General features: G+C 39.8%; 2 protein-coding genes and 1 pseudogene across 9 annotated transcripts in view; 2 read left to right on the plus strand and 1 right to left on the minus strand.

Moving 5' to 3' along the window:
- PRIMPOL (primase and DNA directed polymerase) overlaps window positions 1–9,255 on the plus strand; it is a 58,463-nt gene extending 49,208 nt beyond the window's left edge. For 5 of the 8 annotated variants that reach the window (XM_043558437.1, XM_043558428.1, XM_043558423.1 and 2 more), the window contains 5 exons: window positions 703–792; window positions 870–978; window positions 5,719–5,801; window positions 5,882–5,928; window positions 8,896–9,255. In XM_043558437.1, coding sequence (XP_043414372.1) covers window positions 703–792; window positions 870–978; window positions 5,719–5,801; window positions 5,882–5,928; window positions 8,896–9,144 — 578 coding nt within the window. In that variant the 3' untranslated portion in view covers window positions 9,145–9,255. The remainder of the gene's footprint in view (window positions 1–702; window positions 793–869; window positions 979–5,718; window positions 5,802–5,881; window positions 5,929–8,895) is intronic. The other 3 variants (XM_043558457.1, XM_043558450.1, XM_043558444.1) reach the window with 1 other exon arrangement.
- Window positions 3,390–4,710, plus strand: LOC122470655 (annotated as a pseudogene).
- A 5,564-nt stretch (window positions 9,256–14,819) lies between the features above and the next one.
- Window positions 14,820–26,247, minus strand: part of CENPU (centromere protein U) — a 41,311-nt gene continuing 29,883 nt past the window's right edge. The window contains exons 9-13 of the mRNA XM_043558569.1: window positions 19,805–19,883; window positions 19,541–19,588; window positions 18,359–18,420; window positions 16,300–16,456; window positions 14,820–15,036 (exon numbers count right to left, since the gene is read on the minus strand). Coding sequence (XP_043414504.1) covers window positions 14,923–15,036; window positions 16,300–16,456; window positions 18,359–18,420; window positions 19,541–19,588; window positions 19,805–19,883 — 460 coding nt within the window. The 3' untranslated portion in view covers window positions 14,820–14,922. The remainder of the gene's footprint in view (window positions 15,037–16,299; window positions 16,457–18,358; window positions 18,421–19,540; window positions 19,589–19,804; window positions 19,884–26,247) is intronic.

Here is a 26,247-nt window from a genome sequence, read left to right on the forward strand (position 1 = left end):
TTCAGGCTTGAGTTGGGTGTTTTGAGGAATGTCCAAGGCAGCGTGGATTTGTTTTCAGCTGGGTACTGTCGGAGACAATTCTGCGCTTGGCTATCTTCATAAAGTTTATCTAGAAGGAAGGCAGACTACAGTGGGACTAAAGCTAGAATTGGCAAAGCAGCCCCCGTTATGAATAAGATGGGCGGCGTTTAGTCATTTTTGTGGTTTGGAAATAGTTCATGTTTTGTTTGTGATTGCAGAGCGCTCTTATTTTTGTCTTGAATCATCTTGGCCACAGAGTGACCTTATGTGATGTTGAAATTCTGTGAAATGGTTACTCATCAGCAGGAAAATACAGGGCTGAGCCGTGTGTGCCCAGCCTGTTTGTCACAACACCAAGGCCGAGCTGATAGGAGTAGGCCAGCTCCGGGGTGTAAGGGGTTGCTTTTCTCTTTATAAGAATGAAGAAAGCAATCAGAATGATTATAGGTGCTTCTTGTGAAAATTAGTTAACATTGGACTTAATTGAGAGGTTTGAATATTACTTACTTGTAGGATAAGCCAGAACCCGTGACTGACTAAAAGACAAATGGAGAAATGGGGGGGCGGGGGGAGGGACCTGGAGAGTTTCCGAAACGTGTAATTGCACTAAAGAACAACTTAAAATTTAACTCTTCAGCTTTTAGCCACTTTAATTATAATGAATTTTTCTCTCTGTTGCAGCAGAAAACATTGAGGGTTTTCATTGTTCGCCCTACCCTGAAATTGATCAATTTGTTCTTTCTTTGGTGAATAAAAATGGCATTCAAGGAGGTAAAGATAATCTTATTCCTTATTCACTGTAATATGCTGGAGTTATAATAGCTTCAGAAACATTATTTGCATTTTAGGAATTCGGCGTTGGAGCTACTTTTTCCCAGAAGAGTTACTGGTTTATGATATTTGTAAATATCGCTGGTGTGAAAACATCAGAAGAGCGCACAAGAGCAATAATATCATGTAGGTGATGTTGTTTATTGAGTTCCATGTATTTAATCAACATTACATTTTAAATTTTTATAATTTTTACAGTTGAGAATATAAACATGATTTTGTTCTTATAATGAATGTAGTTACATCAGATACTGTATTTGGTTTATGTTTGAAAATATTTAATTTGACCAACTTAATTATCACCTTAGCACATGTCATTTTCATCTGTACTTTATTTGGTAAAATAATCCATTAGATAGTATAATCTTGAGAAGAGTAAGGTAGAATTGAGTGGGGCTAGAAAGAAATTAGAGGCAGTAGACAGGAGGAAGGAAGTATCTCTCCCTTGTCTGTTTCCATTGGTCCTTGACATGTTAGGGAGTAAATTGAAATCAAGCAAACTTGGGTGAAAGGGAAACTCTTCGGTGCTAAGAGTTGGAATTAAGGTTAACATGTTCAAGACAAAGAATGATACTGAGAGGAACAAATATTTATTGAATGCTTGCTGTATGCACCAGGCCCTGTTTTAGGAGTTTTCTGTAAAATCCCCCTGGCAAAAGGAGAGGGAGTGAAGGATGAAGTGAAACCAGAAATAGAATTTTAGATAATACAGGGGCACCTGGGTGTCTGTTGGTTCAGCATCTGACTCACGATTTCAGCTCAGGTCATGATCTTGCGGTTCGTTAGTTTGAGCCCCGCATTGGGCCCTACACTGACAATGAGGACCCTGCTTGGGATTCTCTGTCTCTCTTTGTTCCTCCCCCACTTGTGCATGCTCTCGGTCTCTCTCTGTCTCCGTCTCTCTCGCTCAAAATAAATAAACTTAAAAAAAAAAAGAATTTTAGATAATACAAAGGTATGGTTAGAATAGGGATAAGACAGAAACCCAGCAGTTACTGGTTATGATATGGGAAGTTTTGCTGTGTTTTATATTTAACACAAAGCTGAGACTTCTGTGTATCAAGTGTAAATAGCACGTGTGCCAGACATGAGAAAAGACTGTGAAGTTCTGCTAGGAAGCTAGCGAATACATTGGGCAGCATGACTCAGTGCTATACTTACATATGTAGGTTAACCCAGTTAAAAAAAAATATTTCAAAAATTATATGCTCAATACACAAAAGCTATCACGTAGAATAGCACAAAGAAAAGATTACCCATAGGCCCAGAACCAGTGATAACTGTGGTTATAATTTTGGTATATCTTTCTAATTTTTTACTCTATGGATATATAAGTTTACCAGTAAATCATTATCATAAGATGATCGTCTTTTTTTTTTTTAAAGAATTTTTTAATTTTAATTTTATTTTTTATTTTAAAGTTTATCTTTTTGAGAGAGAGCATGCGAGTTGGGGAGGGGCAGACAGGGAGAGAGGGAATCCCAAGCAGGCTCCACACTGACAGCACGGAGCCCGACGTGGGGCTGGAACTCAAGAACCGCAAGATCAAGATCTGAGCTGAAATTAAGAGTCGGACGCTTAACTGACTGAGCCACCCATGTGCCCTCCCCCTTTTTAAAAATTGTTTATTTATTTTGAGAGAGAAGGAGAGAGAGAATCCCAAGCAGGCTCCGTGCTGTCCTCACAGAGCCCGACGCATGGCTTAATCCCATGAACTATGAGATCATGACATGAGCCAAAATGAAGAGTCGAACGCTCAACCAACACAGCCACCCAGGCGCCCCCCCCTTTTGACTAATTCTCAAATACGGATACTTATTAATGGGATATGTGTCGTTCTGAGCATCACATAACCTCGTAAACCTTGGAATTAGATTGGACACTGTCACCCCCACGGTTCTGTCTTATTCCGCATTGAGGTTAGTGGTCCTTTTTATCCCAGTCACCACCAAAAACCTCAGCTCTACAAAGACAGGACAGGACCGAAAGGAATGAAGGCTGCTACAGTTCTGAGGCTGTGAACCGTAAGCAAGTAGTTTGCAGGGCGCATGACGGATGTCAAGTATCACAGTTGCCCTTAGGAACATGTAAATATTCTTCATGACCCTGGGACAGTTTGATGTGAAGTTCGGGAACTGCAGCATTAATGCGTTTATTAGGATTGTTCAGGTTCTTCATAACTTTTTAAGTTTGCTTAGTTGGGTGTCTTTTTATCTAGTACTTTGTCTATTTTACCAAAATGCTTAATGTTACTGTCAGAAATTGTTCATAATATTGTTAAATTTTTAGTATATTCTACATTTGTAGTTATAGCTGCACTAAATTTTGAGTAACACTTACGTCTTTACCTTATTTATTTTTTGATCAATCTGGCAAGAATTGTATTAGTCTTCACATTGGCCTTGTTGATTCTTTTACAGTTTGGCTTCTTGAGGCACCTCGGTGCCTCAGTCAACCGGTTAAGCATCCGATTCTTGATTTCAGCTCGGGTCATGATCTCATGGTTCGTGAGTTTGACGCCTGGGTCTGGCTCTGTGCTGAGAGCGTGGAGCCTGCTCCAAAATAAACAGTGTGGAACTTGCTCTCAAAATAAACATTTAAATTTTTGCTTACTTCCTGCCTTTTTTTTTATTAGAGTTTATTCAATTGTTCATTTCCCAAGTTAGTTACTTATTGGTCTTCAGCTATTCTTTTATGTAAATAAGCTTTTTCTAAAGATCGTTTTAGCTCTGTTTCACATATTTTAATACATATTTTCAATTGCATTCAGTTCCATTTTCTAATTTCCATCATGATTTTTCCTTGAGTAATTGGTTATTTAGAAATGTTTTTCAGATGTGGCTGGGGCTTCAGTGGCCTCACTGTGTGTACCGTTTTCGGTTTCCAGAGTCTGTTGACTGTAATCTTGCTGCTTATATGTACCTGTGCTTATATCCTATCCTTGGCACCCAGCCTCCTAGACAGAAATAAGACTGGATTGTTGGGTATATTTTGGAAGTGCGCCAGAATTGGTGAACGGAAGAGTCCTTCCGTCGCAGTGTGCTGTACATGATGGCCTTCGGCATTTTCTTCATACAGTAGCTGGGAAAAATATAATTTAATTGCCAGCAGATTTCTGTATGAAAAAAGGACTTACCTATAGAACATAATGGAATGAATAGTTAACTCTTTTATCTCTGAACACTGAATGAGATAAATTTCCAGCTGCTGTTCTCTATTTTTGTTATTGGACCAATGTTCTATATAAACAGGGTGTAACCATTTAATACGCAGAGTTTAATATGTCTAACAATCAGTGTGAGCGGTGTCACTACAATATTACATTCTGCAAATGTTACTCTGTCAGATACCAGTTTTTAGTGAGGCATCTCTGAGACACAGAATAGAAAACAAAATTGGGAAATCAATTTACTTCCCTTCACTGTGATGTGGAAATGATAAATCTTTATGGGATGAGACACTTTTCTGGGCTAGCTTTTTTATTGAGGAAAAAAAGGTTCAATTTGTGTTGGTAAGGATTGCATTCGTATTTAATAATGCTTGCTTTTCCTCTGGCCACACCAGAGCATTAACAGAGTGCCTCTAAGCAAACTCTATAGTGTATTACAGACATTTCAACTATTTGAAACAAGCCTGTGCAGTTCTTAAGGAAGAAGGTAAATGAGATATAACTTAAGAGTAGTATTGGGAAAATGTCCATATTTAACATAAAAGTTTAGAATAGCTGACTGGTCCAGTAGCCTCTGAAAACTCTAGATAAGTATGGATAAATATCTTACGAATAAATTGACCAGCTGTCATTCTCTGAATAAGACTACATTCTTAGAGTGAAAAGAACAAAATAGAACAATTCAGAATGATAAAAAAAAAAGTTTTTCATTTCCAAGTTACGTGTTTCTATTAGCTATTTTTCTAATATTTATTTCTAAACAGTTTGCTTTGTGGTCAGAGATGTGTTGTATGAATACTTCTTTTTTAAATTCAGTGAAATTAACATGATACCTGGCACAGTTTTTATCATTGTTTTGTGTTTAAGTTTATTTATTTATTTAGAGAGCATGTGGGAGGGGCAGAGAGAGAGGGAGGGACAGAATCCCAAGCAGGCTCCACACTGGACCGCACAGAGCCCGACGTGGAGCTAGAACTCACAAACTGTGAGATCATGACCTGGGCTAAAACCAAGATTGGACGCTAAACCAACTGAGCCACCCAGATGCCCCTGTAATTGTTTTATATGTGAGTGTAAAGAACTTCCAACTATCTGAAACAATATTCATGTATGCCTATTACATCAAACTTGGTAATTGCTTTTTAATTTCTGTCATTCAAATTTTCTATATCCTTTCTGAATTTTTTGTGCCTATTTGTATCAAATACTAAAAGAATGTTTTTTAAAATCTTGATTTATGGGAGATTTGTTTATCCTTGGAGTTCCATCAGTTTTGCTTATGCATTTTTGAAGCTTTTTTATTTGGTGGGTACAGGTTGAGAATTAGGTCTTCCTGGAAGAATTTTTGTCTATAGATATACGTATAGATATGTATATACATATATACATGTTATATACATACGTACATACACATATGTATATACATATCTATACATATATTGTATATGTATCTATATGTATATAGATATACATATATTTTCCCCCTAAAGTCCATTTTGCATGCTATCTTTGACAACCACAGTTTTCTTTTGGGTGGTGTATATTTGTTTCAATGCTTCTACTTTCTACCTTGTCTGCATCTTTAAGTCTTAGGCACATCTCTGGTAAGCAGCATGTAGATGAATTTTGTTTTCAATTCATCCAGTCTGGGAATCAAGTTGTAACTCTTTTTCCTTTCTATTTTTTTCAATATAAAGGATTTTGGTTGATGTGAAAAATGAAGTTTGGTATCAAAAATGTCATGACCCTGTATGTAAAGCAGAAAACTTCAAATCGGACTGTGAGTTGTTAATTTTTATATTTATACCAAGTGAAAATAGGAGGTCTATATAAAACAGTTTTGCTCTTTTTCTTGTTCAGGTTTTCCATTACCTGCTGAAGTTGGTCTCCTGTTTCTGCTCAAGGAGGTAAGTGCAGGTTTTAGTTTCTTTCTCATTAGTAATCAGTTCTTGGTACAACAGTATCCATGAGCTATTAGTAGTGTTCAGACGTGTCCACATAGCCTTTAAACACACTCTGCAGTACTTAGTTTTCACTTAGGAGCGTGCCGTAGTGATTGTGCCTTGTGAGCACGTACCTGGTAGGATGCACCTCACTGTCACTGCCGCGGAAGAAATTGTATAGATACCTAGTCAACCACTCCCAGACAGTTAACAAGTTTCTCATGTTTCGTTTTACAAAGCGTACCAAAATACTCATCTTTGTGTTTCTTTAAACAACTCTTTCTGTAGGGAGAATTTCTGGAAGTAAATTATGTCAAAGAGTGTGTACATTTTTAATTTTGGTAGATATTGCTAGATTGCCAAATTAACGTTTTCCTGTTAAAAACCTTTATTTGCCCAAGTAATTCACATTCACTCTGAGAAAAAATTAGAAAATACATGAAAAGCCAAAGGGGAAAAACTCCTCCTCACATATAATTTGACCACTCAGAGATAACAGAGAGATAAGTGCTTTGGCATAGATCTTCCAGAAATTTCTATTTATGGTGCTCCCGTGTATATTTTTAAAGTCATAGTATGCGTACTATGTTAGAGGCTTTTTTTCCTACTTCAGCTATCACGAATGTTTTCAGTAGTATGTATTACCAGTTGGTAGCAATAAAACTGATACAAAATTAGGCTTCACAATTTAAGAGAGCACCTGTTTACACCTTTGCCAACATTGTTTATTTTTACCTTTGACCTTTACCAACCTATTTGGCCAAAAGTGGTATTTCAGTTGTTTTTGTTTACATTTCTTACAGTCTTAAGGAAGCTGAACTTCTTTCAGATTTACTATTTGTATTTCTGTTACCGAGTGTTGGTAACTGTCCTGTAGAAATGTTGTACAAGGACAACAAACTCTCTCTTCACCTACAGTTGCCCTTTGTTAATATTGGTTACATTTGTGTTTCTCCCTCTACGCATACACATTTTTGATGAATTTTGTCTTAGTCATTTTAGGCTACTATAAAGAATACCACAGGCTGGGTGGCTTTTTTTTTGTTGTTGTTTAGTTTTTATTTATTTTTGAGAGAGAGAGCAAGTGGGGGAGGGGCAGAGAGAAAGAGAATCCCTAGCAGGCTCTGTGCTCTCAGCAGAGCCCAACGTGGGGCTCGAACTCACAAAACCGAGATCGTGACCTGAGCTGAAAACAAGAGTTGGACACTTAACCAACTGAGCCACCCAGGTGCCCCTGACTGGATGGCTTATCAGCAACAGAAGTTTATTTCTCACAGTTCTGGAGGCCTGGAAGTCTAAGGTCAAGGCCTTGGCAGATTTGGTGTCTGGTTGGCTTCCTGGGTTATAGAGAGCCACCTTCTCGCTGAATCCTTGTGGGGGATAAGTTTAAAAATTCTCCGGGGCGCCTGGGTGGTGCAGTTGGTTAAGCGTCCGACTTCAGCCAGGTCACGATCTTGCGGTCTGTGAGTTCGAGCCCCGCGTCAGGCTCTGGGTTGATGGCTCAGAGACTGGAGCCTGTTTCCGATTCTGTGTCTCCCTCTCTCTCTGCCCCTCCCCCGTTCATGCTCTGTCTCTCTCTGTCCCAAAAATAATAAAACGTTGAAAAAAAAAAAATTAAAAAAAAAAAAATTCTCCGAGCTTGCACCAAGAGTTAACAAGGCTTAGGGCAGAAAGCCGTTTCCACAGGACCAAAGCATAGGAGAACAGGTAGAGGTGGAAAGCTGCCACAGGGTGAAAGCACCCAGGGCTAATTATTGAGAAAAACACCTTGTTTATGTAACATGCTCTGTCTTAGCCCCTAAAAAAGTTAAGATAAATAGATATGGTGCCTGGTGCCTTTAGTAAACAGCTATCTGCTCCGTGTCCAGATTTTGATTTGTCTTGACCCTAACCCCACACATCTTCAAAAACCCCTTTTCTCTCACACAGAAGTTAATGGTTACTGTATTATTGTTTCTGCATGTCTATCACATATGTGAGCCTTCTAATAAATACGGAGCTAGGTCCCTTACTCAGGGCTCTTGTCTCCTCCTGGACATTAGCCTCTCTCGTATTCAATTCTTCATCTGCTCTCTTGCTGGACAAGAGAGAACTCCAGACTGAGAGTCTGTGACAAGTCCTCGCATGTCAGAGGAATGAAAGAGCTCTCTGGGGTCCCTTTTGTGAGGTTTCTAATCCCAGTCATAAGGGCTGTACCCTCGTGCTTAATCACTTCCCAAAGGCCTCCCTCCTAATACCATGATATTGGGGGTTCAGGTTTCAACTTAGGAATTTGGGGTAACAGTCCACAACAGATCTCTTGAAGGGAAGTTGCAGCCATCAAAACCCTGTATCTCTTCATTTAAGTATATTACTAAAGAATAAGGATACTCTTAAATATAGTAAAATGTTTAAACTCAGAAAATGTACATAACAATACTGTTATCTAATACACAAATCTGTATAGCCCTATCTTGACAATTGTCTCAACTATTTATAGCAGTTTTTTAAATTCATGTTCTTAATTCTTAAAATTCTTTATAAATAGGATAACAAGTCTTTTAAATCTTTTAAGATAGCAGGTGTATTTTCTAATTTGGCTTGAGCTGCACTGTCTGCTTTTTAAAAAATTCCATCTACGATTGTTCCAATCCCATCTGTGAATACTGAAAAGAATGTACCAGAGGAATTGTGGGCATTTCCAAATTTAGAGTGTTAAGTGTCTGAGTTACAGTGGCAGCAACATTTGAATTAATGAACTCATTCCCATGGCGACTGTATTGAAGACCATATCATCCAGCATATTTATTTTAGTATCTGTTCAAGAACTGGTTTTGTACTTAGTACTTTAACATAAATCGACTGTTTAGTGAAATCATCACATATTCTCATTGAATCGCCTGTACTTTCTTCCTATCTCCCTCTCCCTTATTTTCCCCCTTTGAACTAAAGGAAGAAGAGTTCACAGCAACTGAAACAATGAACAGTGAAACCAAGAATCCTCATAAACCACCATCTAGTACGTTGTCAAAAGGTGTAGCTTCTGATGCTGACTGGGATAATGGTATTGATGATACTTATTTTTTGGAAGCTACCGAAGATGCTGAATTAGCAGAAGCTGCAGAGAATGGCCTTCTCAGTTATTACAGTGGAGTGGATGAAATTCCTGATGAACTAATTTTGCAAGTATTGCAAGAGTAATTCACTCTGGACTGGTATATAAGTAGGCTGTAATTTTGCCTGAAGGCGGTTTAGTAACATAAATATATTAAGTTATAGTAACTTTTTATTAAAACCGTCTATATCAACTAAGTTTTATCACTCTGCTTCTCAATTCTTGTTTTTTACTGAAGTAGGCCAGTTTTATTGAAAATTAGCTTTGAAATTGTAACTGACCAGAGTTGGTATATGTTCATATCAGCTTAATTTTGCATGTTTATTTATAGGTTAAAACTTATTAAAATTTTTTTTTAAATTGAGGTATCATTGACATACAGTATATCCGGGTGTATATTGTAGTGATTTGATATCTTTATACATTACCAAATGATCCCCATGATAAGTCTAGTTACCATCTGTTATCACACAAAGTTAGTACAATATTATTGATTATATTCTCTGTACTGCATATCACATCCTCATGACTTTTTAAGTTTATTTATTTTGAGAGAGAGAGAGTCAGTCAGTCTGGGAGGGGAAGAGAGAGAGAGAGAATCCCAAGCAGGCTCCATGCTGTCAGCACAGAGCCCAGTGTGGGACTGGATCCCATGAACCGGGAGGTCATGACCTGAGATGAAATTTTAAGAGTCAGATACTCAACCAACTGACCCAACCAAGCACCCCCCTCATGACTTATTTTGTAAGTGGACATTTGTAGCTCTTAGTCGTCTTCACCCCTCCTTCTGGTAACCGACAATTTCTTGTATCTATGCGTCTGTTCTGCTTTATTTTTAGATTCCACGTGAAAGTGAAATCATATGGAATTTTGTCTGACTTACTTCACTTAGCATAATATACTCTGGTTCCATCCATGTTGTTACAAATGGCAAGTTTTTATTCTTTTTTATGGCTGATATTTCAGTGTGTATGTGTGTGTGTGTGTGTGTACATGTGTGTGTACCTCATTTTCTTCATCTATCACTGGACACTTAGGTTGCTTCCATGTCTTAGCTGTTATAAATAATGCTTCAATAAACGTAGGTACATACATTCTTTTGAATTAGTGTTTTCATTTTCTTCAGGTAAATACCCAGAAGTGGAATGATTGTATCACATGCTATTTCTATTTCTAATTTTTTGAGGAACCTCTGTACTGTTTTCCACAGTGGCTGCCCCAACTTACATTCCCACTAACAGTGCATGAGGGTTTCCTTTTCTCTACATCCTCACCAACACTTGTTGTTCATCCTTTTTCATAACAGCAATCTGATGGGTCTGAAGTAATAACCATTGTGGTTTTGATTTGCATTTCTCTAAGGACTAGTGTGCTATTGCGCCATCTTTTCATGTGTCTGTTGTCTGTGTGCATATCTGCTTTGGAAAAATGTTTATTTAAATTCCTTGCCCGTTCAAAAAAAATTTTTATATTAAGTTGTGTCAGTTTATTTTAATATGTTTTGGATATCAATCCCTTATTGTAAGATATATGACTTGCAGATATTTTCTCCATTTCAGTAAGTTGCCTTTTCATTTTGTTGTTGGCTGTGTAGAAGCTTTTGAGTTTGATACAATCCTACTTGTTTATTTCAAAGCTTTTGTTGCCCTTGCCTAAAGAGACTGGTTCAAAAATATCCATAAGGCTGATGTCACAGGGCCAACTGCCAGTGTTTTCTTCTGGGAGTTTTATGATTTCACGTCTTATGTTCAGGTCTTTAATCCATTTTGAATTTTTCTACATGGTGTAAGATAGTGGTCTAGCTTCATTCTCTTGCATGTAGCTGTCTAGTTTTCCCAGCACCACTTATTGAAGAGACCGTCTTTCTCCATTAGTATATTGTTGCCTCGTTTGTCATAGATTGATGGACCACATTAATTGAATAGCCTATATTTTCTTCCCATCTCACTCTCCCTTATTTTCCCCTTCTGAACTAAAGAAGAGGCCACAGCAGCTGTGAATGGGTCTTTTTCTGAGCTATTTCATTGATCTATGTTTCTGTTTCTGTGCAATTACCATACCGTTTTGATTACTGCAGCTTTTATAGTACAGTTTGAATCAGGGAACACGACCCCTTCAGCTTTGTTCTTCCTTCTAAAGACTGCTTTGACTATTGAAGGTTTTTTACGGTTCCATACTAATTTTAGGATTCTTTATTTTAGTTCTGTGAAAATGCCATTGGCATGTTGATAGCGATTGTATTGAATATGTAGATGGCTTTGGGTAGTATGGCCATTTTAACAATATTACTTCTTCCAGTCCATGATCAAGGGTATCCTTACATTTATTTGTGTCCTCTTCAATTTCTTTCATCAGTGTTTCATAGAGTCTTATAGGTCTTTCACCTTAAATTTATTTCCAGGTATTTTATTCTATTTGATGCAATTGTAAATGGGATTGTTTTCTTAATTTCTGATAGCTTAATATTAGTGCACAGAAACTTAATTTTGTATCCCGCAACTCTACTGAATTCATTTATTCAAATAGTTTTTTTGGTGGAGTCTTGAGGGTTTTCTTTATGTAGTGTTAGGTCATCTGCAAATAGTGACCATTTTACTTCTTCCTTTCCAACTTGGATGCCTTGTATTTCTTTTTCATGCCTAACTGCTGTGGCTAGGATTCTAATACTATGTTGAGTAAAAGGTGAGAGTGGGCATCCTTGTGTTGTTCCTGATCTCAGAGGAAAAGCGTTTCGCATTTCACTCTTGAATATGATGTTTGCTGTGGGTTTGTTATATATAGCCTTTATTATGTTCCTTGAAGTATGTTGAGGATGTCAAATTTTGTCAAATGCTTTTTCTGCATCCATTGAAATAATCATGTGATTTTTGCCTTTTGTTAACGTGGTGTATCATGTTGATTTGCAGATGTTGAACCATCCTTGCATCACTAGAATAAAACCCCCTTGATCATTAGTAAAGGTCCTTTTAATATATTATTACATTTGGCTTGATATTTTGTTGAAGACTTTTGTATCTATGTTCATGAGGTAAATTGGCCTATAACTTTTTTTTTTTTAATGGCGTCTTTCATTTTGGTCCTCAGTTTATGCTGGCCTTGTAAAATGAATTTGGAAGCATTCCTTCAAGTTTTTGGGATAATTTGAGAAGAACAGGTACTACTTCTTTAAATGTTTGGTAGAATTCACCTGTGAAGCCACTTGGTCTTGGGACTTTTGGGGGGGGAGGTGTTAAGTTACTGATTGTTTCATTACTTGTAATTGATATATTCAGATTTTCTATTTCTTAGTGATTCAGTCTTAGAAGATTGGGTGTTCTAGGAATTTATCCACTTGTAGGTTGTCCAATTTGTTGGTGTATAATTATTCATAGTAATCTCACGAGCCTTTGAATTTCCGTGATGTCAGTTGTACCCTCTCCTCTTCCATTTCTGACTTTATTCATGAGCCCTCTCTTTTTCTTAATGAGTCTGGCTAGAGATTTATTAATTTTTATCTTTTAAAAGAACCAGCTTCACTTTCACTGATCTTTTTAAATTGTTTTTGTTGTTGTTGGTTTAGTCTCTATTTCATTTATTTTTCCTTCTGCTCTTTATTATTTCCTTCCTTCTGCTAACTTTGGGCTTTGCTTGGTCTTTTTCTAGTTCCTTTAGGTATAAAATTCGATGACTTGGGAGTTTTGTTTCTTGAGGTAGGCCTGTATCCGTATGAAATTCCCTCTTAGAACTGCTTTTGTTGTGTCCCAGATTTTTGGAAAGTTGTTTCCATTTTTATTGTCCCATGGTATTTTTTAATTTCCTTTGATTTCTTTATTGTTCAGTAGCATGCTGTTTATGCTCTGTGTTTGTATTTTTTCAAGTTTTCTTCTTGTAACTTGTTTCTAGTTTTATACTGTTGTAATCAGAATATGGTTAATAGGATTTGTTTCCCTGATTCATTTCTTGGGGAATACTCCCTGTGCACTTGAAAAGAATGTGTATTCTATAGTTTTGTAATGAAATGTTCTGTATATATTAAGTCCATCTGGTTTAATGTGGTAAGGCCAATGTTTCCTTATTGGTTTTCTGTCTTTCTGTTCAATCCATTAGTTTAAGTGGGGGTGTTAAAGTCCCATACTATTATTACATTGTCAATTTCTCCCTTTGTTAACATTTGCTTTATGTGTTTAGGTGCTTCTGGGTTGGGTACATAGATGTTTATAAATGTTATATATCCTCTTCTTGTATTGACCCTGAGTCATAATGTAATGCCCTTATCTTTTGTTATAGTTTGTTTAAAGTCCATTTTAGTTAATAGAAGTATCACTTTTCATTCCCTTTGCATGGAATATCTTTTTCCATCCCTTCACTTTGTGTTTAGGTCTGAAGTATAGGCAGCACATACATGGGTCACTTCCTTGATCCATTTAGCTACACTGTGTCTTATGACTGGAGCATTAGTCCATTCACTTTTAATTATCAATAGGTATGTACTTATTGCCATTTTGTTGTTTTCAGGTTGTTTTTGTGCTTCTCTGTACTTTCTCTTCGTCTCTTCCGTTGTGGTTTGATGGTTTTCTTTAGTGTTTAGGTTCTTTTCGCTGTCTTAGAGGGTTTTGGTTTGTGGTTATCGTGAGGTTTGTATGTATTGATCTACATATATAGCAGTCTATTTGAAAAAATTTTTAATGTTTATTTTTGTGAGAGAGAGTGCGAGCAGGGGAGGGGCAGAGAGGGAGGCAGACACGGGATCTGAAGCAGGCTCCGTGCTGACAGCTCAGATGCGATGCAGGTCATGATCTTGCGGCAGGGCTTGAACTCACGAACTGCGAGATCATACCCTGAGCTGAAGTCTGGATGTTTAACCGACTGAGCCATCCAGGTGCCCCTACAGCAGTCTATTTCCAAACGATAGTCACTTAGAGTTCTTGGCGGGATAGCTGAGGCTGGCCAGGCGGCCCTGGGGTGCCCTGTGCCCTGGCAGGACCGTGGCAGTAGGCACAGGCCAGGGTGTCCGTGTTCTCCAGGGAGATGGCTGGGGCTGGAGTGGCCCCAGGCTGAGGGGGTCTGGTTGCACGTGGTGCCGAGGTGGTCCCGGTGGGGTGGCTGGGGCAGGTGCAGCCTGCACTGGAGCCGCTGTGGGCTGGAGGCCCCGGGCTCACTGGCCAGTCCTCGGAAGAGTGGAGTGCCTGGGCCTGGCTGGCCATCAAGGTGGAAGGGAAAGTAAACAATGGTGCCCATCAGCCCTTTGGCCCCAGAGAGTTTTAGCAGTTCTTCAGCAGCTTGGTGGATGTGCTAAGCTTAATAAATGCGTTTCCTTTGCTTACAGTCCATTTGTCCTTTAAATCGATGTTTTGGGTTTTGTTTTTTTTTTTTGCTGTGCCCCAGGACTGGCGAGCGTGCATGCAGGCCTCAGTGCTATTCCTCCCTGCTGCTGGCCAGCACTTGGGGGTGAGGAAGGTGTCCCTCTAGCATCGTGCAGAAGCTGTTCCATCAGCCCTCGGTGGTGCAGGAGGAGCTGCTCTCTATGTAGGTGCAGATGCCGCGTGGCCAGCGGAGGAGGGGAGTTCAGGGTCTTCGGCGCCTTAGAACACTTCCCTGTGCTACTCAGGGCAGAGCTTTCTGTCCGCCTCTGATCAGGTGTCAACGTTTTAAATCTTGTTACTCAAGACATTAGCCAGAGAAGATAACTAATCACACTGTTGCCACTTAATGCGATCAAATTAAAGGACCATGAACAAAGTACTAAATTTTGGTGACAAACCAGCCCAAACAAGTAGACAAGTTAACTTTTCAGGGAGTTTTTATTTACAAAAGTATGGATCGGAAGACCACAGGCTGCAGCAGGGGACTGATCCTTCTATTCGGCATGTTTTAGTCGGCTGGCTTCATTTCCGGTCAAGGAGCTTCTCTAATTGATGGTTGATGTTTTGCAGATGGGTCTCAGCTCCTAAAAGGGTTCTTGCCTGAACTAACAGAGCTGGAAGGCTGGATGAATCATACTGTCGAAGGCAAATTATTTGGATTAAGTATAACAAACTTTAATAACCCTGTCTGTTATACAGCTCCATGCTGAATAGAGCTTTCCACTACTTTCATTTTTCAAACGAGGACCATTAGGATCATTGGTTTAATCCTTTTCCTTAGGGCATAATTAGTAAGGTTACAAAGGACCCCTCTCTAGAAAGTTTTAGGCTGATCTCATCCCGGAAAAAGTTCCAAGAACTGTGGCATCTAAATCATGTACAACAAAATCACTTCCTGGTACATATTGAGACTGGGTTTGGGCAAGTCTGATCTCATGCCGGTTTTAAATCCAGAAAACTGTAAGGCAGATGGACTTTTCCTGGAAGAATTAATGGAATGAAAATACCAGGCCCATAAAAGTTCATGAGGGAAAAATTAATCACGTAGAAAAACTGAAGACAAAATTAGACAACCCAACATAAACTCGTGATTTTGAAATGACAAAGCCAGGCTCCATGTTGTAACTTGTATCTAAGGATGAGTGACTAAAGTCCTCTTCCAGTCTGTCATACTTATGACAGTTTGTTTAAAATCACGTTTTCAAGGGGTTTTTCTTAGTAATGAAAAGAGCAGCTCTGAGCAGAAAAGCCATCAGACGATTGCTACCACCCACCTAATAATGCAGTTGTTTCTAGACTATCACGTACCCTATTACTGGGGAATTCAATTTCACAGATATTTGAGAGCCTGCTGTGTTCAAGCTACCATGGGGCGCCTGCTCTCAGGGAGGCGAGAGAGGGAAGAACTAACATTTGGTGTTAGATTTCTGGTTTAGGAAAAGAAGTAGGACATAAACCCAAATACCTACTTTCCCTGAAGGAAGACAGATGCTGCAAGAGTACAGAAGGCCCGTGGGGCAAACACAGGACAGGTTAGTACACTCGTGTATTCCAAGCCAAGTACAGGCGCCACATCTGTTTTCACCAGTTATGCTCAAATTCAGTGCTCAGGATGTCTCCAAGTTAGTAACCAAATCCCCAACGCCAAGCAAGCTTTGGGCCAAGTGTGTGTGGGCACAGAGAACAGTAATTGAAAAGCATTCCACGTCCGTATCTGATACACAGACAAGCTTAAGGCTTTTAGATTGGTGTAAGAAAACTCAATTTAGAAGTGAAGTCTAATGCTGCTCTGCAGGCCGACTGTAATGTTGCATCCACCTTTCTCCTCAGAGCTGCTAATCCTCAACAGGCAAATGCCCTCTCTTCTCAATCACAGTGAAAAATAAAAATCAATGTTACCGTTTCTTTTACATGTGGTTCTTTCTCTCGAGTATCTGAATAATCTCGATGAAGCTGTTTTAAGTTAGATAAGAAACACGCTGAATTCCTAAGGGAAGATTTTCTCTCCTCAAGCTCGACGTATTTTATTTGTAGTTGTTTCATCTGTGGCTCTAACCTACAACAAGAGAAAATATTTCCCCACGTATGAATGGCACATAACGAAGTGTAATGGCCCAGGGTGTAGGAGACTGAGGACGCAGGTAGACGGAGCGAGGTAAGACCATGCAGTGAGGGGGGGCTAGATCTTTAAAGGTATCTTCAGTTCTGAAATTACGAATGTGGGACAGAGTCTAGATTTCAATTTGAAATACAATAATACACAATGAAGAATTAGAAATGACACCCACAGACGAAGAGGTCTTCTAGATCCTAAAACCTGTCCAGTCATATTGTTGGGAACCACTGAATTAAGACACGTTTGGTTAACAAGTCATAGCCTCAGGTGGGAGGAGAGAGGCCGCGCAGGTCAACAGCAACGGCAGGGAAAAAGGCCTTTCCTTCGCCCCTTCCCCTCATCACGACCTTGTCCATTTTCCAAGATCCAATAAAACCAGTGGAAAAATCATCCAAGTGCCTGGATGGAAAATGTATAGGTAAACCACTATATCTTTCAGTGTCTTCTTTCTTACCCTGGAAAGTAAAAACGGATAACTTGGATTTTATGGACAAATAAAGGCGGGGGAGGAGGCTGCCGATTTTTTATTCTCTCAAAGATAATAAAAGGATTTTTCTAAAAGGATATTAGAGTTACTTTTTCACAGTGGTGTCTGCAGAACAAATGCAGCACTGTGGGCAAGCCGGCTGGGGCAGGAGGCCGGGGTGCAGAGGCAGTCTGTACCCATGAGATCCTGGCCCCGACTTCCTGGGGGTGGGACTGGGGTAGGTTACCTCCCTCGGCCTTGGGGTTTTCCACACATGAAGTTAGAATAATGATACACTGCAGGTTTCTATGCCTTCTCAAGACATACTTTTCGACTTCTAGAACTGTATCTAGAAAAGGAACCAGAGGCGCTGGTCTGTAAGAGGTCTGATTCTCACTATCCTGCCATAATAACCCACCTCCCAGAACCACGATAAGGAGCTAATACATAAAGCATTTCAGACAGCGGCACACACAGGAAGCTTGTTTAAGTGCTATTTTCTTTGGGCCTGAGTGAGCAGACGCTCCGCCAAGGGCCAGCACCTGCCCACAGACTGGACTGGAGAACAGTGAGCTGGACACCCAATCCCACCCTCTCCTAGACTTCTGGCATTCTCTCCTTTAAAACTTAGTACTACAATTGTAGGCCATCTTTTCCAGTAATACCACTTTCTCGCCCTATTTTAAAACGCCTACAAAGAGCAGAGAGGAGATCTGCTTCTCTGGCCACTGCTCTCCCACAGCCCTCAGCTCACACGACGGTCCCGTCGCACAGAAGACCACCCACAACTACGAGCTGGTTGACTGTCAGCGACAGCAAACCCCAGGCTTCGTAACCACACATGGGGACAGCCCCGACTGTGTTCCCGGCCCCACACGTGGGGACGGGTTCACAGGAGGGCTACGCCAACAAGAACACGAACACAAGCCGTTAACACTTACACAGCACTTACTGGATGCCGGCCACTGCGAGGCACATTGTGTGTATTTATTCACTGAATTCTCTCAACACCCTGGGGTGGGCAGGTATTGTGCTCGTTTACCAAGGAGGTGCTGAGGCACCGGGCGGTTGCACAGCCAGTAAGTGGCAGACCCTGGATTCGAACCCAGGCAGTCTCGTGCAAAAGTCCATGCGCTTCATCTGTAACTGGGCCACCTCTCAGGCTGGAGTTGAGACAGCTGATAGAGACAGATGAAGGCTGAACTCTTCTTTGCTAAAAGCTTCTACTCAGCCACAAAAACTACCTTCACTGAGCTTCCGGGCACAAAGAAAACCTGGGATTTCAAGGTAATACGGCAGATTTTCACAGCCCCACGTGACGTACTGTGATTCAATCCTTGCAGCTAAGTTCTCAGAGGAGTCTGACATGATCTTACCGAAGCAGTTCATCCTGGAGTTCGAGCAAACGCTGCCTTTTCTTCTCAATATCTGAAATAATCTAAAGTAATACAATAATTTGTTAAAATAACTCCCTCAATGTTTGAGCACCGCTATGTACACTGTACCAGATTCTAGAAAAACAGTGGGAAAGAGACTGCATCTTCCCCCTCACGGAGCTTCGGTCTAAGGGGAAGACAGACATTACATATGAACAGCAGGTAACTACAACCTGTCATGTGCTATGGAGAAAAAGAACAGGGAACTCTGGGAAATAGGGGATCTACCCCAGGACAACTCTGAGGAGGAAGTGGGGGCCAGATCTTTACTACCCTGTGAGCTACTGGATAAGGAGTCTGGATTTTATCTGGGTACACTAGGAAAATACTGAAGCAGGAGTGTCCTGATAACAACCTGTATCTAAGAAAGAATACTTCCATAGAACAAATTTTATTATCTCAGCCATCACCTTTAGTGACTACCAGATCCACGGCTGGACCATTCCCAGGGGCTTGGAAGCCATGCGGAATTGATCAATAAGAAAATAAAACTGAGGGAAAAAAAACCCAACAAAGGCTTGTAATCACTGAAATGAATATGCATTTCAAGTCTATTTCTATTAGAAATGTAGAGGGGGGCTGCTCTTCAGTCCTGGATTCCTGCAGGCTTAGAGCTCAGAGGTCATCTGGTCCAACCGCACACTGGTGTTCATGGGCTTGCTTCTCCTCACATACCTAGTGCTAGAGTTTGCAAGAGAGTGGTACAACATCAATATAGCAGAACCGGGATGGGAACTGAGGTCGCCTAACCCTTAATGCTGTATTCTTCCCAGGCTGTCCCTTTACATGGGACATGGGACAGTTCTTTATTCCATAAGGTTTTACTTCTTTGACAGCCACAAAAGCAATACATATATATTACTTAATACTTAATAACTAGTAACAACTTAATACCTTGTAAGTGTCATTTTGGGCTTGATGGCCATTTTAGGCAAGTTAGGATCCCCATCCCTTCGCATGCATTAGTAGGACCCAACCACAAGATCAACCAGATACAAGCCTGACTAAAAAAGACATCTACAAACTGAAGATCATAAAATCGAAGGAGTCACGGCTTTTCTTAACCCTGCACATGCTAGAGTTCTATATGACCGTGTGCTTCTAATCACACGAGGGATATACCTTCGTGTTCTTCCTTTTCAGGGTTTTCGACGTCTGGATGTCTTTAAGCTGCACAAAAGAAAAAAAATACGTATCTGTGTGTTTTCCAAAATTAAAATGTTTATTAACTTACCGTATATCACATTTAAAGACCACATGTGAAACACGAATAGTTCGAGTGAGTTCTTTACCACACTGCAATCTTTTCTTGGATAACTAACTGTATGCTGCCCCACGACTGACAAAAACAATTCAGACCGACAAACTTATGGTCTGTGAGCTTACCATTTTGAGGAGTTCTTCTTCCATATGAGCATGAAATTTTTTGATGGCTTCCTTACAGATTTTAGATTCTACTTTTTGTCTACAGCAGGAAAAAAAAAAACAAGAAAGGATCACACTAGGTATCATACAAAGGATTTTGAAAGGTGTGTTTCATTTGCTTAGCACATCAACAAACCACGATTTGGCATATACTATTCCGAAGAAGACGGCCTGGCTAGCGTGCTGCCTTTTCTCAGGCTAAAAAAAGAAAAAAAATACCGGACAGAGTCTCAACAAAAGGGAAAGAACAGCAAATATGTTCCCCTAAACCTTCAGGTACATGGTTACCTGAACTTCATGATATGGGCCACGCCCACAGGTGAAGGCATGAGACGCAGGAAAGGCTCACGGCCCGTGTTCACCCTTTACTGTCCTGCCACTAGTGTGGTCATCGGATGACCAGCAAGCCGGCCCCTCCCTGCCCGCTGACAACCAGAGGAATAATCGTGTCACACGTCCGGACTAGCCAACAGGCGGCGAGAAGCCAGCCGGACTGGTAGCCACAAGTCTGGTTCTTCAAACACTTACAAAGCTCACCCACACAAAGTGGTTCCGGTCCGTCATCAGGACAAAAGCCTCCGAGTCTCCCAGTTCGGCGCGCTCGTGGCCGAACGGCAGAGCCACAGTGCTATGCGGCAGCGGGACAGCAGCTAAGCCCCGATGCTGCCTCGGCGCAGAAGGATACTAGAGTGTGAGTGTGTGCTTCCAGCCGGAAGTAATAAATACCCGGTGTGAGTGACAGGTCGTTACCAAATGATTTCTTTCTTGGGGGAAATCCATGAGGAGGCAAAGTCCCTCAGAAGAAGGGGACTGAGCTAAGCGCTACACAAGAGAAGGCCCGTACGTCTGAATATAGATCTCTGTAGTTCTCATCAAGACTGTTAAAAGGTATGTCTAGTAACATTGGCAAGATAGTGGAATAGGAAGCCCCCCACACCAGACTCCCCCACAGGGAAACCAACTTAATAACTATATATGGCCAAAAAAGCCTTGTGACAATTTCAGAAACCAATTAAGTCGCGGGCAAGTTCTAAGTCAAGAACAGTCATACTGAAACAGGTGAGAAAAGCTGTTTCCTATCAACTTCAACAGCCCTTCTCCCAAGCCAGCACAGCTTGGTTGAGCCAAGAAGCTCCGTGCGTGGTTTCTCCCTTGGGAAAGAAAGAGAAGAGTGCAACGTATGTCCAATGTCATGGCTTTTCGGGGGCTGCCCAAGGGACACCTTTCCACCTCGCCTGATTTGGAATGCTAACGGAACCAGCATACTTCAGATGCCTGACTGCCGTGGAGAACAAAGTCCAATGGCTTTCTACAGAGACAGAACTGGCAATGCTGCGGCCAGGGGATCAGGAAAAATGGCCCAGCTCATGCCTTCTGCCTTGGTTGCAGGGGGTGGGGGGGGGGCGGGGGGAGAGAAGAGCAAGAACGTTATCCATCATTTGGAATGGTTTCTGTGTCACCTGAAGTATGACAATGGTGGGAACTGAAATAGTTTGGATGCCTTTGGTCACAGAGACCAAAAAAGAGCTCAGCGGCCTGTTGCAGAGAGCTCTAGTCTTCGGAGATTACAGATTCCTAAGAAAGAAAGAAGCAAACCTCTCCAGCTGGCAAATCACATGCACAAGCCCAAAGAAGATACATCTCTCAGAAAGAACTGAGGGACCACCAGAACTGAGGGACTGCCCAGGCTGACTGGTGAAGGTACAAAGCCTGTACAAGGCCGGTATGTAAAGACCAGGAGAGGTGGCTGCTTTTTAAATGTACACAACACAGCAAAAAATAACAAGGCACTAGAAGAAACAAGAAAACATAACCCAAATAAGTGGGGGGAAAAATCCCCAGAAACAGACCCTAAAGAAAGATATGGAGATCTATGAATTTGCTAACAAAGAACTAAAAAATGATCACCTTAGTGAAGTTCAATGTGCTTCAAGAGAACACAGATGAATAAACTAAATCGGGAAAATGATGCATGAGAGTATCAACAAAGAGAGAGAACCTATAAAAAGAACCAAACAAGTTCTGGAACTGAATAAGATAACTGAATTGAAAAATTCACTAGGTGTGTTCACAGCAGATTTGATCAGGCTGAGGAAAGAAATGGGAAACTTGTGGATGAGTCATCAGAAGAACAAAAAGAAAAAAGAATAAAATGGAAAAAAGCATGTGGGATTTACAGAAAACATTCAACACACCAAAATGTGCATTATGGGAAGCAGAGAACTTATTTGAATAATGGCTCCAAACTTACCAAATCTGAGGATGAAAATGGACACCCAAATTCAGAAAGCTCAAAAAGCCCCCACCTAAGAGGAACCCAAAGGGGCCCACACTGACACACATTATATTCAAACTGTCAAAATTCAAAGGCAAAAACAGAATCTTGAAAGTAGCAAGAGAAAAGCAACCTGTCATGTACAAGGGAGCTCCCACAACACCACCAATGGATTTCTCAGCAGAGACAATGAAGAACAGAAGGTGGCACGGTATCTACAAAGCACTGAAGGAAAAGTGCCAACCAATAATACCGTGCCTGGCAGAACTGTACTTCAACAATTAAGGAGAAGGAAAGACTTTCCAGGTAAACAAAGGCTGAGTGGGTTCATCACCACTAGAACTGCCTTGTAAGAATTACTAAGGGGAACCTTTCAAGTTTAAACAAAAGGACACAATACAGTAACACAAAGGCATATGAAAATATAAAGGTCTGCTAAAGGTATATATACAGATGGATACAGAACCCCATAATACTGGATAGTGAGGCATAAATCACTCTTCATACTGATAATAGATTTTAAAAGCTATAAGCATAAAAATAACATGAAACTGTGTCAATGGTGAAAAATATAAGAAGGTGAGGGGCACCTGGGTGGCTCAGTTGGTTAAGCGTCCGACTCTTGATTTCTGCTCAGGTCATAATCTCATGGTTTTGTGAGTTTGAGTCCCGCATCAGGCTCTGCACTGATAGTGTGGACCCTGCTTGGGATTCTCTCTCTCCCTCTCTCTTTTCCCCTCCCCTACTTACACTGTCTCTTTCAAGATAAATACATAAAAACTTAAAATATGTAAGAAGGTGAAACCTGCAACATCAGTAACAAAGTGTTATCCCCATATGGTGGGGGAGGGAGACATAAAGAAGTAGAGTTTTTTAGGTGATTGAGGTTAAGTTTTTATTCTTTCTTTCTTTCATTAACTAATTCATTTATTTTAAGTAGACTTCATGCTCAGTGCAGAGCCCAATGCAGGGCTTGAACTCACAACCACGAGATCAAGACCTGAGCTGAAATCAAGAGTCGGATACTTAACTGACTGAGCCACCCAGGCATACCTGAGTTGTTACCATTTTAAAGCAGACTGCTATAAGATGATTTATGTCATTCCCGTTTACGTAAGTGCATGTGTGTGCACACACGTGCACACACACACACATACACACACACTCTACAGAAGCACACAATAGGAGAATCAAGGCACATCACTACAAAAAAGAAATCAACAAAACACAAAGGAAGGCTATAAGAGAGGAAAAGAGACAAAATAACTATAAGACTTAGAGAAAACAAAATTTAGTAGTAAAATAAGTCAATCACTCCCAGGAGTCCCCCCAATCAAAAGCCACTGAGTGGCTGACCGGATTTGAAAAAAAGGATCCAACTATATGCTGTCTATAAAAGATTCTAGTTAGGTATAAGGAAATACACAGGCTGAATATGGAAAAGATATTCCATCCAATGACAACAAAAAGAGAACGGTGGTGACCATACTTACATTGGACAAATTATACTTTAAGTCAAAAAAAAGTCACAGAAAGAGATGATATAATGATAAAAGTGTCAATTCACCAGGAATATATAAAAGTTATAAATATATATGCACCCAACACTGGAGCACCCACATATATGAGTTAACAGAACTGAAAGGGAAAATAGGCAGTAACAGTAATAGTAGGTGATTTCAATACCTCACTTTCAATAACAGATCAAACAGAAGCTCAATAAGGAAACGAGATTTGAACAACACTATAAACCAAATGGATCCAACAAACCTACACAGAACATTCCACCCAGTAAGAACAGAATATACATTCTTCTGATAGGCACACAGAATATTCTCCAAGACAGATCATGTTAGGTAATGAAATAAGTCTGAACCAATTTAATATGATTGAAATCATACCAAGTATCTTCTCAGACCACTGTGGAATAAAACTAGAAATCAACAACAAAAGGAAAACTGGAAAACTCACAAATATGTGGAAATTAAACAACATAGTCTTGAACAAAGAATCATTCAAACAAGAAATACAAGGGAAATTGGAAAATATCTTGGAACAAATGAAGACAAAAACATAATGCACCAACACTTATGGGATGCAGCCAAGGAAGTACTAAAAGAGAAGCTGATAGCAGTAAATACCTACATTAAAAAGGAAGAAATATCTCAAATCAACAACCTAACTTTACACCTCAAGGAACTAGAAAAGGAAGATCAAACTAAACAACAGCATAAGACAGAATAGTAAAGATTACAGCAAAAATAAATGAAATGAAAAATAGGAAAAAAATTAATGAAACTAAGTTTTTTCAAAAGATCAACAAAACTGACAAATCCTTAGACGAATACAAAAGGGAAAAGACGCAAAAAATGAAAGGGGAGGCATTACAACTGACGCTACAGAAATAAAAAGGATCGTAAGAGACTACTATGAACAATTATAAGCCCACCAATTAGGTAACCATGAAGGAATGCATAAACTTCTAAGAACAGAAAACCCACAAAGACTGAATCAAGTAGCAATAAAAAGTATGTTCAAACCTATAGCTAGTAAGGAGACTGAATCACTAATCAAAATCCTCCAATTTAAGGCCCACAAACCAGATGACTTCACTGAAGAATTCTACCAAGTATTTGAAGAATGAACATTAATCTTTCTCAAACTCTTCCAAAAATTTTAAGAGGGGGGAAACACTTCCAAACTTATTTTATGAGGCTGGCATCACCTTGCTACCAAAATCAGACAAAGATACTACAAGAAAAGAAAACTAGAGAGCAATATCCTTGATTATGGATGCAAAACTCCCCAACATAATACTAGTAAAGGGAATTCAATAACACACTTAAGTGATTATACATCACAAGAAAGTGGTATTTATGCCTGGAATGCAAGGATAGTTCAACAAACGAAATACAATCAACATAACACAATAACAGAATGAAGGACAAAAGCCTCATGCTCATCTCAATTGATACAGAAAAAGCATTTGACAAAATTCAACACCTTTCATGATAAAAACTCTCAGCAAACTAGGAATAGAAGGAAATCACATCAATGTAATAAAGGCCATATATTAAAAGCCTAGAGCTAACATCATATTCAGTGGTGAAAAGTTAAAAGTTACAGCTCTCAGATCAGGAACAAAATGGAGATGCCTCTCTTGCCATTTCTATTCAACACAGGACTGGGACTGCTAGCCAAAGCAATTAGGTAAGAAGAAGAAATAAATGTATCCAAAAGAAGTAAAATGATCTCTGTTCACAAGGGCATAATTTTATATGTAGAAAATGCTGAAGATTACACACACACACACACACACACACACACACTGTTAGAATAAACAAATTCAGCAGGATTGCAGGATACAAAAATCAACAAAGAACAGTTGCATTTCTATGTATCAACAATGAACATTCCAAAAAGGTAATTAAGAAAACAATCCCATTTACAATAGCATCAAAAAGAATAAAATACTTAGAAACAAACTTAAGGAGGTAAGGTATTTATACACTAAAAACTATAAAACATTGTTAAAAGAAACTGGAGATACAAATAAAGAGAAAGACCTCCTATGTTCATGAACTGGAAGATTTAATTTGAATACTATTAAAATGTCCATACTACCCAAAGCAAACTATAGACTCAATGCAATAATTACCAAATTCCCAATGGCATTTTTTTGCAGAAATAGAAAAAAAAAATCCTAAACTTCATACATAATATCAAAGGACACCAAGCAGCCCAAACAATCTTGAGAAAGAAAACCAGTGCTGAAGGCCTCACACTTCCTAAGTACAAAACATCACAAAGCTACTGTAATCTAAACATTACAGTACTGGCATAAAGACAGACATACAGACCAATGAAAGAGAAGAGAAAACTCAATGATAAACCCTCACATATATGGTCAAATAATTTTCAACAAGGATGCCCAGGCTACACAATGGGGAAAGAAAAATCTCTTCAACAAATGGTGCTGGGAAAACTGGATATCCACATCCAAAAGAATGAAGATGGACCCTTACCTTGTACAAAAGTTAACTTGAAATGGATTAAAGACCTAAATGTAAGATTTGAAACTACAAAACAGCTGAGAAAACACAGGGGAAAAACTTTATGACATTAGCCT

Source organism: Prionailurus bengalensis, chromosome B1 (assembly GCF_016509475.1).
Source record: "Prionailurus bengalensis isolate Pbe53 chromosome B1, Fcat_Pben_1.1_paternal_pri, whole genome shotgun sequence".
NCBI classification, from domain to species: domain Eukaryota; kingdom Metazoa; phylum Chordata; class Mammalia; order Carnivora; family Felidae; genus Prionailurus; species Prionailurus bengalensis.